Genomic DNA, 13,711 nt, shown 5'->3' on the forward strand with positions numbered 1-13,711 from the left:
TTTCATTTAATCTTGCCAATACTTTGGAATGTAAGTTATCACTAGTCCCATTTTTTAGAAAGTCAACATAAGAGGTTAGAAAATTTGTACAAATTATAAATTGCAAGAGACAAAGAAAGACTGAAATAGTATTTCCTAACTTCAAAACAATGGTGTCACATTAAATAAACTAGTCTTTCTTATTTGTTAATGTCTGTATAACAGAAGAATAAAATATATTTAAATTTTAGTTATGTTGCACTAATTGCTTCCCCATAAGATGAAAGGCTTCTAGGGAAATTAGCCAGAACACAAGATTATGCATACGACATTCAATTATTTAGCCAATCACAGCCAAAACAATCATAATAATGTCATTGTTTAGGATACTGAGCTTCCTGTTTATCATAAAAATAGAATAATACAATACCAATCAATACTTGTTGACGATGACAAAAAAAAAACATCAGCTTGCTTAGGATAAGATAGTCGATAAAAAGATAAATACATCACATTTTGAATAGATACATTTGTTGTTAGGTGAGTCCATGTACTTTTAATATTCTTTTCCAACACGATACCCCAAATGCATCAATTCTTCTATGGTCTTCTATATTCATTGTCCAACTTTCACATGCATATGCAACTATTGAAAGTAGTTCAGGCAGTTGCACATCAGTTCTCAAACTGACATCTTTGCTCTTTAATACTTTAAAGTATTAAAGGTTTTCAGCAGATTTGCCTAATGCAATACATAGTTTAATTTCTTGACTGCAGCTTCCATGCGTGTTGATGGTAGGTATGAGCAAAATGAAGTCTTTGAGTGCTTCAATCTATCATATACTGCCCAAGTCACCAAAAGACCACCACCACAAATACTAAAGGAAACAACTGCACTGCCAAAATCCCCAAGGCAGCAGTCCAGCTTCCATCTTTGCAGACCCTGGTCCTAAACCTCAACTTTGGCTGAAGATGTTCACAGTCAAATACTACACTGAAGATCTCAAGAGAGCAGTTGGCTACAGATTCTAGAAATTTTACAATAAAATCTACACACTTCCTGGAGACCCTAGTTGACTCGAAACACTGAGAAGATTAATCATACGCTAAATAAGACCCTGGAAAAGCCTTGTCAAAAAACTCATCTAATTTGGGACTGGATGATTCCCCTTGTCCTGCTGAGAATCAGAGTGGTCCCTAAAGTAGGCTCAAATAGAGCTCTTAATAATTGATATGTTATTGTTGTGGTGAAGTGCCATCAAGTCTGTTCTGACCCATAGTGACCCTGTATAGGGTTTCCAAGGAGCAGCTGGTGAGCTTGAAACACCGACCCTGCAGTTCAAAAAGCTTTGCAGTCTGGTGCATTAATCCACAGCACCACACCATGATTCCAATAATTGGTATATGGGAGACCATATCCAAAGCACAAATTCTAGTGATTGTAAGACATTGGCACCACCTTAAAGACTATCAGTCTAAATATTTCTCTTTGAATGTTTTTCCCTTAAGACGTCCCTCTCCACAGGTACTCCCTGAGAGGCTGCATACTATTTATGGTGCGTAGGGACCAGGACCCACAAGAATATCACCAATTTAACTCCTTCACTTGCACCTTTATAACTAGGCTTAGGTACAAATTTATTAAGAGATAAAATAACTTGCTTATTAACTTATATTCTGTTTTCCTCTTTTTAAAAAACCTACCTAAGAAAAGCACTTCCCCCTACAAGATAGGGAATCCCTTTCCCTCCAAGCTGAGGTACCCTAGCCTTTACTATTATATGTCTTTAAAATCTGTGCACTTTTAACTGTCTCTAGATAAAAAAGATTATTAGAAATATTGCTTTATAATGTATGCTTAGACATTGCTATACCTGACTAGGAGTCCTGGTGGTTGGTGGTTCAAACCTACCAGTTGCTACTTGGAAACTCTGTACATGGTCACTATGAGTCAGAACTGACTCAACAGCACTTAAAACATGTTTGACTAATTTCAAAATAATCCAGTGTTATCAGTTTGTTGAAAGATTTCAATTTGTATTCCATCAATTCCTGGAGTCTTGTTCTTTGACAATGCCTTAAGTACACCTTGTGCCTCTTCCTACACTGTTATTGGCTCTTGATCATATGCTGCCTTTTGAAAATGAACATTGATGCTTCTTTTAGATACAATGATGTTGTATATTACTTCCATCTTGTTTTGATGCTTTCTGCATCATTCAATATTTTACTCATAGAGTACTTCACTATTTCAAGTTGAAGTTTGAATTTTTTCCTCAATTATTTCAGCTTGAGAAATGCTGAATATGCTCTTCCCTTTGGTCTTCAATTACAGGTCTTTGCACATTTCATTATAATATTTGACTTTGTCTTCTCAAGAAGCCTATTGAAATTTTCTGTTCAGTTCTTTTACCTCCTCATTTATTCCATTTGCTTTAGTATCTTTATAATTTAGAGCAAGTTCAGTCTCTTCTGATATCTGTTTTGGTCTTTCCATTCTTTCTTGTCTTCTTAATGACCTTTTGCTTTCTTTCTATGTCATGTTCTCAATGTCATTTCTTTTGATCTTTGGTCATTAGTGTCTAATGCATAAAATCTGTTATTGAGATCATCTCTAAATTCAAGTGGGATATGTTCATGATCATATTTTGCTTCTCGTGGACTTGTTTTAAATTTCCTTAGCATCAGCCTGAATTTGCATAAAAGGAATTGATGGTCTGTTCCACAGTCTGCCCTTCGCTTTGTTTTGACCTATGATATGCAGCGTTTCCACCATTTCTTTCTACAGATGTAGTCAATTTGACTTCTATGTATTCCATCTGTGAGGCCCATGTAAATAATAATATTTTATGTTGTTTTAAAAAGATACTTTCAATGAACAAAATTGGTTTTATGATATTCTATTATGCATTCTCCAGCATCATTTCTATCACCAGGGTCATATTTTCCAACTACTGATCTTTCCTCTTTGTTTACAACCTTTACATTCTAATCACCAATAATTATCAATACATCATGATAGCATGCTTGAGCATTTTCAGACTGAAGACGTTGGTAGAAATCTTCAATTTTATTACCACTGGCTTTAGCGGTTGGTGCATAAATTTGAATAATAGTCATATTAACTGGTCTTCCTTATAGGTGTATGGATATTATCCTATCACAGACAACATTATCCTTCAAGATAGATCGTGAAATGTTCTTTTTGATGATTAATGCAATGCAATTCCTCTTCTGTTTGTCTTTCCCAGCATAGGAAACCATTTGATTGTCAGATTCAAAAAGGCCAATACCAATACATTTCAGCTCACCAGCGCCTATGATATGAATTTTTATGTGTTTTATTTCATGACAACTTCCAATATGCCTAGATTTATATTAGTGCATTCCATTTTCTGATTATTAATGGACGTTTACAGCTGCTTCTCCTTATTTTATGTTGTGCTCCATCAGCAAATGATGGTCCCAAAAGCCTTACTCCATTCACATCATCCTGGTCTACTTTATTTTGATTTGCATTTGGCAAATCTGCTGCAAAAGACCTTTTTAAAGTGTTAAAGAGCTCAGATGTCACCTAGAGGATTAAGGTGCACTTCACCTTAATCCTGGCATTTTCAATCATTTTATATGCATGGGAAAGCTTACCAGTGATTAAGAAAGACTAGGAAAGACTTGAATCAATTGAAGTAAGTTCTTCAATTATTGAAAGTACCCTAAACTGCCTGAAGAACCATCAAATTTGTCTTAGAAGTACAGTCAAAATGCTCCTTAGAAGCAACTTCATAATTGGATAATGAGCTAGAAGAGTATAAAATAATAAGCTGCCTAACAGTAAACACCTAGATTTCTTTGAAGAGACTGTTGGTGAAATTATGGATGCCAAATGCAATTCGGATGAGGATTCAGAGGAAATGAGGAGAGCTGCAACATCAGAGACAACACAGATGGCAAGAAGAAGCAGCAGAAAAACTGCCCAAGTAGAACAAAGAAACCAACATAAGAGGGCATGAGCCTTCAGTCCAAAGCTTATTGGTGGAATAGGGTGTCTCTGGGCACTTATCAGTCAAGCTAAAGATCTTTGTAATACTTGCTCATGCAGAACAGAGACTAGGGTATCCTCTTCTAGAAAATAAGGAGCACGGAAGCAGAACTTTCTGAGTATCAAAATGTAGAGTCATTACCTCCAGGCTTTCAAAGGTTTGAACCATGACCTCTAGGTTTCTAAGGGTAGGGCCACAGTTTTCTAAGTTTTGTTTTTTCACCAACTGAGTTATAGAGTATGAGGCTGCCATTAATATGGGACCTATGTCCAAAGTTGAGAAGGTGGGGCTGCCATGCCCGAGGAAGCAGAAGAATGGAACTTACCAGGGCCAAGGATATAGGGTCACCATTCACATGGACTAGTAGAATAAGTCTGCCCAAAGCTGAGGGAACAGTGTTGCCTTTCCAGTGGGAATGGAAGACAGAATTGAAGCCCAATGTTGATGGGTCTCTACCTAGAATCCAGGATTCATGACCAGTACCCTTGAGTTAGGAGAACAGGGTTATTGCCTAGATGGTATCAGAGAACAGAGGATTATTTTAAAGACTTAAGAGCTAATGGAAAATTGTTCTGCCGCATTTTTAACTTACTTGGTTTCCATTATTTTTTCTTTACCTCAAATTGTTCTCATTTGTAATGGAAAAGTCTACTTTTAGACTGTTCCACCATTGTAGTTTAGAAGCAGATAACTTGTATTCTAGATGCACAGATAAAAATGAATTTTATCTTAGGCTAAAATTTGAACTTGGAATAATTTGGGGAAAACAAAATGAGGCTATTTATTTGTTCATTTATTGATCAGTTGTGAGGATTTTTGTTTTCTTTGCATTGAGATGCAACCCATACAAAAAACGGCTGTGTTTGAAGAAGTACAGACAGAATGCTCCATAGAGGCCAGGATAGCGAGACTTTGTGTCTCATACTTTTGATATATTATCAGGAGGGATCAGTCGCTGGAGAAGGACATACATCATGCTTGGTAGAATGGAGGTTCAGTGAAAAAGAGGAAGATAGACCAATGAAATTGATTGGCCCAGTGGCAGTGCGATTGGCTCAAATGTAGCAATAGTTTTGAGGATGGTGCAGGACCAGTCAGTGTTATGAGTCAGAACCAACTACATAGCACCTAACAACAACAATAATGAGGTTAGTGCATTTTTAGTTGTACATGTGTTAGTTAGTCATATCATGCTAAGTGCAAGTATGAATTTATAGTTGTCTTTATTTACGATTTACTAGCCTATCCATGTGTTATACTGTGATGGCTTGCATAGTCAATAAGGCACAAATAAACATCTTTCTGGTATTCTCTGCTTTCAGCCAAGATCCACTTGACATCAGCAATGATATCTTTCATTCCATTTCCTCTTCTGGATCCAGTTTGTATTTCTGGCAGCTCCCTGTCAATGCACTGCTGCAATCACTTTTTAATTATCTTCAGCAAAATCTTGCTTGCAAGTCATATTAATGGTTTTGTATCATAATTTCCACATTCCGTTGACACACGTTTCTTCGAATGGGCACAGATATGGATCTCTTTTATTGATTTTTAAAATAATTTTCTATGCTAAAGTTGATTTACGCTGTGGTATGTAATCCTCCCAGTTATTCAATGAATTAGGTAAACTGATGGTCTCCACTGAAACTTAAAACTGTTTAAGCACTTCTCAAAGTCCTAAGTACCAGTTATTGTTAGGTGTCCTCAAGCTCAAGTCAGTTCTGACTCATAGTGACACTATGTAACAGAATAACACACTGCCTGGTCCTGTACCATCCTCACAATCATTCCTATGTTTGAGCTCATTGCTTTAGTAACTGTGTCAATTCATCTATTTGAGCGTCTTTCTCTTTGTTGTTGAACCTCTACTTTACCAAGCATGAAATCCTTTTCCAGACATCGGTCCCCCTTGACAAATTGTCCAAAGAACGGGAAATGAGTCGATATAATGGCTTAGATAAGGGACAACTTGGTCCTCAAAATGACATCTTTGTTTTTAACATAACACATTAAAGAGGTCTTTGCAGTATATTTGTCCAATGTAATATGTCATTTGACTTCTTGACTGCTGCTTCCGTCAACATTGATTGTAGGTTCAAATCCTTCACAACTTCAATCTTTTTCTAGAAGTTTATCATGATGTTGCTTATTGGTCCAACTGTGAGGATTTTTTTTTTTTTTTTTTTATGTTGAGGCACATCCATAATGAAAGTTATAGTCTTTGATCTTCTTCAGTAAGTGCTTCAAGTCTGTCTTCTTCACTTTCAGGAAGGAAGGTTGTGTCATCTGCACATCACAGCTTGTTAATGAATCTTCCTCCAATCCTGACGTCATGTTCTTTGATATATAGTTCAGCTGCTCAGATTGCTTTCTCAACATACAGATTCAATAAGTTCAATAAAAGGATACAACCCTGATAAACACCTTTCTTAATTTTAAACTTTTCAGTATCCCCTTGTACTATGCAAGAACAACTTCCTCTTGATCAATGTTCTGGCTCCACATGAGCACAATTATCTGTGCTGGAATTCCCATTATTAACAATGTTTTCCATATTTTGTTATGATACATTCAGTCGAATGTCTTTGCATAGTCAATAAAAATAAATAAATATCTCTCTGACATTCACTGCTTTCAGCCAAGATCCATCTAATATTAGCAAATGTATCCTTCCTTCCGCATCTTAAGCCTAGACTGCCTGTCAAAGTCAATAATACAATCTTGTTCTTCCAAATGCTTAATGCAAATACAAGAATTGCATACTAAATGCTATTCTGATAAAATACAAATAGAAATTGTTTTAAATACAAAATAACTCTGAACTTCACTGAAATTATAATGTTGTTGTTGTTTAGTGCCATGGAGTCGATTCTGACCCATAACGACCCTGCATAGGTTTTCCAAAGGAGCTCTGGTAGCATAGTGGTTACGAATCGGGCTGCGAACCACAAGGTCAGCAGTTCAAAACTACCAGCTCTTCCGCGGGAGAAAGATGAGGCTTTCTGCTCCCATAAAGATTTACAGCCTTGGAAACCCTGTACAGGGTCGCTATGAGTCGGAACCGACTCCACGGCACATAACAACAACAACATAGGTTTTCCAAGGAGCAGCTGGTGAGCTCGAACCACCCACTTTGCAGTTCAAATGACTTTGCAGTCTGACGCATTAGCTCACAGTGCCACACCACTAGCTTAAAAATACTTTGAAAAAGTAAAACCCTGCCAGACTAAATACTGTACAGCAAGCATGTGATATTTAGACAAAAATAGACATGCCAATTGAAGGGAAATAATCTGAAATATCTTCTAGTATTTATAAAAATACATGACTCTTAACGTAATTTCATAAGTCAGAGAATAATACCATTTATTTGAAATTATTATAGAATCTGGGTTTACCAATTCACATTTTGCCAGAAGATAAATAATTTATTGATCCTGCATTATCTCGACTATCACACTTATCATGAATTATCAGTAGGAATTATATACCTTAAGTGATAACAGCAAACTATAAACAAGGTTTACTTTATTTCAATTACCTGGAATTGTGTGTCAAATAGAAGTGGGCGAAATGAGGAAGGCTTGTGGTCTTGGGAGTCTAATACCTCCCTCTGCCTAAATACAATTTTTAATTCCAGTTAAGAAAATGCCTGCCACAATGGGTTTAGATACAACCCACATACTAGAAGAAGAGAAATTAAAACTCTCTGTCATGGCCCAGTGAGATGGTGGTGGTGGCGTGCCATGGAGTCTGTTCTGACACATAGAGATCCTGTATAGGATTTTCAAAGCTGTAAATCTTTACAGAAGCAGAAAGTCTCATCTTTCTCCCAAAGAACCGCTGGTAGATTTGAACTACTGACCTTGAGATTAGCAACCCAACTTGTAAACACTTTGCTACTAGAGCACCTTTGGCCCAATGTTGTTGTTGTTGTTAAGTGCCGTCGAGTCGATTCCGACCCATAGCAACCCTGTATAGGGTTTCCAAGGAACAACTGGTGAGCTTGAACCACTGACGTTGCAGTTCCAACAACTTTGCAGTCTGACGAATTAGCCCACAGCACCACACCAGGACTCCTAATGTAGATAGGTGTAAAGCAGTGACAAAACACATGTGTAAACTTTTAAAACAAGTGATTGAGTCCTACCATATATTTGGCACAATAAGGTTTCTGGATTCTTGTTTAGTATTCATGTCTTTGAAGGAAGCAAAAGAAAAATAGAGAGAGTGGAACAAAAACTTTCATTTACTTTTTTTTCATGATGCTAGACATTTTGACTAAAAGAACTTGAGTTGGGACATTAGTCCAACCCATATATAAAAAACACAGTATATAAATTACAATTTAAATACAGAATATAAAACATTAACATTTGAAAAAATATTTACCTGATTTTGAGTGAATAAGTATTTGGTACAAATCCAAAGAGAAAAGACAAATAACTAAAATTACATGTAAATGTTAAACTGCTCAATACTAAAACTTAATTCAAATTTTTAAGAAAATAGAAACCATACATATTTGAGCAAATAATTATAAGGAAAGGGTCAATTTTGTCTTAATTCCAAGACTGCCCCAATATTTCCACCTGCATTCAAAAACTGCTAACCTATTAATTAATCTGGAACAATAAAATGAGATTTAAAAAATAGATTTGTCCCTAATTCTTAGGTGAAAAAAGTGAGATTGATAGAGTATCAAATAAAGCAGAAGGTTCAGAGTCAAATATATACAGATCAGCTGATGATTTAAATGGACCTTAAGTTGCTAATGTTCTTCTAATTAATTCTTACCAGTTTCTCCTTCATTGCTCTCCACTCTCATGCACTATGCTATCTACTCAATTGGTTCATATTCCACATTGGTTACAAGGAAAGGTGTAGTGAGAAGTGCTGTTCGAATAAATAATGGTGTTATTGATATTTGATATTATTAAAACACTATAATTCATCCTTTTATGGAATATTTAATGACATTGGAAAATGTTTACTCTAAACAAAATGTTGTAGATAAGTGCCATGGAGTTGGTTTCAACTCATAAGGATGACTGAACAAAATAACAGAATTTTAAAAGATTGCTAAAGTGTCCTCTCAACTTTGAAATGTACATATATAGACTAAATTTAATTATTTCACATATTTATATTTAATGCATAGATAAAGTTATAAAGACATGAATAAAATCCTTACACTGATTCTGGAATGTGAGTTTGCATTTTTACAATATTCTACATGAGTGCGTATTTGGAGCTCTGGTAGCATAGTGGTTACAAATCAGGCTGCTAACCTCAAGGTCAGCAGTTCGAAACTGCCAGTGGTTCCACGGGAGAAAGATGAGGCTTTCTGCTCCTGTAAAGATTTACAGCCTCGGAAACCCTGTAGAGGGTTGCTATGGGGTCAAAGGCACTTAACAACAACAACAACAATATATTTGGATAATAAAAATTTTGGTGCTAGACTGGTTTTGATTCTTGTCCCACCAAGTTGTTGGTGTCTTCTGTGCATCAGTTTCCTCATTTAAAAAGACAGTGACAACATCTGCATATGAGGATTATGACATTGTTATTTGGTCTGCAACAAATATGAAGTGGATTGAAGCAAAAATGAAAAAGCTGGGAATGAGCATAAATGCAAACTACAAGATTACCTTTATGTTAGACAGTGCTGCTATGATAACAGTGCACACTCCAAGGAGGGATTAATAGATGTAAAACCTCTTGGTGTTATATGGGGAAATTTTTCAGAGTTTTACAGCAAAAAAAAACAAAAACAATTATGTTTGATGATATAGGAAGAAATTTTCTAGTGAACCCATAGAATGGATTAAAGATACGGCCTTTTATGAAAGCACACCTCAATCGAGATAAAGACAAAGAACTTTTAAAATTAATATAGTACCTCAAGGAAACAGCAAAATTAGATGACTTTTTGGAGCTAAACCACAAATATTGGGAAAGATATCTCTCAAAGAAGCAAGGACAGTAATTATAAGTTATACTGGAAGTTATTGATGATACTTGAGATCCACGAACTTCTTTCTTGATTTATGCTAGAAATCATTATGATAGTGCTGGACACTGAAGCAAATATCAGACTGCTTATACTTTGTCTTCCAGTTTTTTGTAAATTTAATTTTATATTTTTTGAATATCATAGCAATATGCTTTAAAAAGAATCCATTTTTTCCTATATGTATATACTGTTACTTTTGAAAAAATTTCTCTCCATCATTGATTACAGAGTCTCCCTTCCAATAAAAAGATGGAGAAAAACGTATGCTCAACAATCTTATTTTGTAATTTTTGAAACAAAATATGTCTTGTGTCTTGTCTTGTGGTTTGCCTCAATAACTCTAAGACCAAACACATCTTGAAAATAGTTTTTTCCCTTTAAAGCAAAAAACCCCAGAAAACCTACCAGTTTTTGGAAAATGGACCTAGTATTTAGGTATGTTTAAATTACCCAAGAATTTTTTATTCATTTGTCATAATTTCTCATCTGTACTCCGCTACTTAGATCTCTAAATTCTGAGCTGTCTCTGGTCTGTATGTGTGACAGTATTTTTTGAGTAAAACTGGAAAACATCAGCTGTGGTACAGATATGTCATAGTATGAGAAATACAAAAGATTAAAGAATCAAAAAAGGAGCAAGAGTATGTCTTTCTTTGGTGTCATAACTTGAAGCATTGCTGCCTAAAAGCATTGTTATAAAAGCAATTAAAGGCAGTCCATTTGAAAGTGGAACATAGCATTGTTTCAGCTCTAAAAAGCATGAACAAAGGTTTTTGTTCTTTTCCAGCTACATTTGTCTAAGTGCAAACACTGTGTTTCAGTAAAAATATTGCCATAGGATTAAAAAAAAAATTTTTTTTTGCATTGCTTGCGCCTGCATTATAGATAATGTAATTTAACTACTGCTTTGTGTTGACAGTATTGCTTTATACAGTTATTGTATTTGAAAGGAATTTGATCCTTTCAAATAAACGTGGTATATATTGTTCTTATGGGACTATTTCAGTGGTGTAAATAATAAATACCTTTTCTTTAAAAAAAATAAAATAAAATAAAAAAGATGGTGACTAAAATAGTGAATGGCATAGAGTACATTGTGTAGCCCTGATGGCAGAGAGGTTAAACACTTGGCTGTTAACCAAGGTATGAGTAGTTCGAAGCCCCAGCCACTCAACAGCAAAGATGTAGAAGTGTGGTTCTATGAAGATTTACAGTTCAACTCTAACCTTTGGAATCTTGGTGTAGCGCTGTTAATGCGCTGAACTGCAAAGTCAGTTTGAACCACAGGTCGGCTGTTCTAGCTCCCCAGCTGCTCCTCAGAAACCCTATACAGGGTCACTATGAGTCAGAACCAACTCGACTGCACTTAACAACAACAACTCTTATAGATTTACTATGAATCAAAATCAAGTGTATGGAAAGTAGGTTTGGGTTTTTTGGTTTTCGGTTTTATTCTATTTTGTTTTGTCTTGATTTGGTTTGTTTTTCTTTACATTTCAGCTTTCATTATTATTGTTACTGTAATATATGGGAAAACTGGAGTTAAAAGATAATGGAACTTTTTCATGAACATTTTAAAGCCTCCTCACAGAATGTTATTGCCACATGTTTCTATGAGAAAAACTGTTTCTTGAATACTATATGGCAGGTCTACTTTTATGGGTGTGAAGTCAGAATCAACTCAGTAGCAACCAGTTTTAGCCAAAATAAAAACCTGGGTCTTTGGAAAAGAAGCGTCTTTCTATTCATAAGCCTGTTCCATTTTGACACCTATACAATGGAGATTTTATCTTTTTCAAATAAATATTAGTTTATTTGCTTTGTAGACTTTTAAAAATGAAAATGCATACTCATATATAATGTTATTCTAATAATTAGACAGTTAACAGTTTAATCAATTAAAATATTTATGTAATCAAATTAATGTTTACTTACTCAAATTAAAATTAAATATAATCACTTCGCAAATTGAGAATATATATGTTTTCACATAGTCCAAGCTAATAAAATAACCTCTGTACCTATATTGTCATCAACATTGCTTTGTAAGATATGGACAAGACATTTTTGTCACATGTACACATATATTTGATATTATAACTTAGTAGCACAAGGACAGTTAGAACTCTCAGAAAACAAATTTTACCCACAAACCACTGGTTTTAAAGATCTCATTGAGAGAATCATTTCCTGTATAGTATTTTTTTCACAGCATCTTTCACATCTCTGTTTCTCAGACTATATATTAGAGGATTGAGCATTGGTATTATAAGTGTGTAGAACACAGCAATGATCTTGTTTTGCTGGGGAGAGGAGATGGCCCCAGGTTGAGCATACATAAAGAACACGGTCCCATAGAATAAACTCACCACAGCTATATGGGAACCACAGGTAGAGAAGGTCTTACTCCTGCCCTGTGTGGAGGGGATCTTTAGGACAGTAGAGAGGATATAAATATAGGATATCAGAATGACCATTGTGGTCACAATAATAATGAGAGATGAGAAAATAAAGAGAACAATTTCATTTACATAAGTGTCAACACATGAAATCTCAATCAGGGCTGGGACATCACAGAAAAAGTGGTCCAGTCTGTTTTCACCACAGAAATGCAAACTGAAAGTGAAACTTGTTTGAACTATGGAGTTGATGCCTCCACAGATATATGAACCACTTACCAACTGAACACAGACCTTCTGGGACATGTGCATAGGGTAAAGAAGAGGTGAGCAAATGGCTGAGAATCGATCAAATGCCATCACAGCCAGAAGAAAGCCTTCTGTGGTGACAAAGAGGGCAAAAAAAAAAAATTGGGCAGCACAGCCATTATAAGAAATTTTCTTTTCATTAGACAAGAAGTTTGTTAAAGTTTTGGGAGTAATGACTGTGGAGTAGCAGAGATCTAAATAGGACAAGTTTCTGAGGAAGAAATACATAGGAGTGTGAAGTCTGGAGTCCACTTTAATGATAATTATCATACTGATATTTCCGACCACAGTGATCATGTAGATTAGCAAGAATATAAAAAATAAGAGTATCTGTAGCTCTGGAGGGGTTCTGAATCCCAGTAAAATAAACTCAGTCACCTCTGAGTAATTCCTAGTCAGCTCCCAACTCATGGCTGAGGTGTAAGTGAAACTGGACAGAAAAAGAAGGAAAGAAAATAGTAACCAGAATATATATATATTTTTTTTTTTTAAGTAAAAACACTTTTTTAAGCAAAAAAAAAATATTTTTTTGCTTCATTATATTGTTCCCAATATTTTCCAAAACAGCAGACAACATAACAACTAGATAATTATATAAACAAGTTTTCCTAGTAGTTCAGTTTGATTGCTTAGCCATTAAATAAGATTACGTTTGTTTGTAAATTATGTAGATTAGCCCTCTATTTGTGTTCTGGGAAAATACAGATTCTGGGGAAATATTTGAAACCAATAATTGTATTTGATATCTTGATTCATTATCAAGAAATTGTTGAGTTTGGGCTCAACTGACAATATTATTTTCTGTTAAAAAAATTACTTCTAAATTCCTACTTTTAGCTTCTCAAACAGTCCTGGTGTAAGTAGTGCTGTATGATAAGCAATGGACCACAAGGTTGGTTTGAACCACAAGATCATTGGTTCAAGCTCACCAGTCACTCCTTGGAAACCCTGTGCTGGATCTCTATGAG

At 35.2% G+C, this 13,711-nt stretch overlaps 1 protein-coding gene and 1 pseudogene across 1 annotated transcript; both read right to left on the minus strand.

The window, feature by feature from the left end:
• The window catches only part of LOC102818050, a 17,378-nt pseudogene extending 8,531 nt beyond the window's left edge, over window positions 1–8,847 (minus strand).
• A 3,371-nt stretch (window positions 8,848–12,218) lies between these two features.
• LOC102839986 (olfactory receptor 12-like) lies at window positions 12,219–13,154 on the minus strand. The gene has a single exon (XM_006869916.1). The coding sequence runs from the start codon at window positions 13,152–13,154 to the stop codon at window positions 12,219–12,221; it is 936 nt and encodes a 311-aa protein (XP_006869978.1).
• Window positions 13,155–13,711: the final 557 nt, after the last annotated feature.

The sequence above is a fragment of the Chrysochloris asiatica genome, unplaced genomic scaffold, assembly GCF_000296735.1.
Source record: "Chrysochloris asiatica unplaced genomic scaffold, ChrAsi1.0 scaffold00138, whole genome shotgun sequence".
Taxonomy (NCBI): Eukaryota; Metazoa; Chordata; class Mammalia; order Afrosoricida; family Chrysochloridae; genus Chrysochloris; species Chrysochloris asiatica.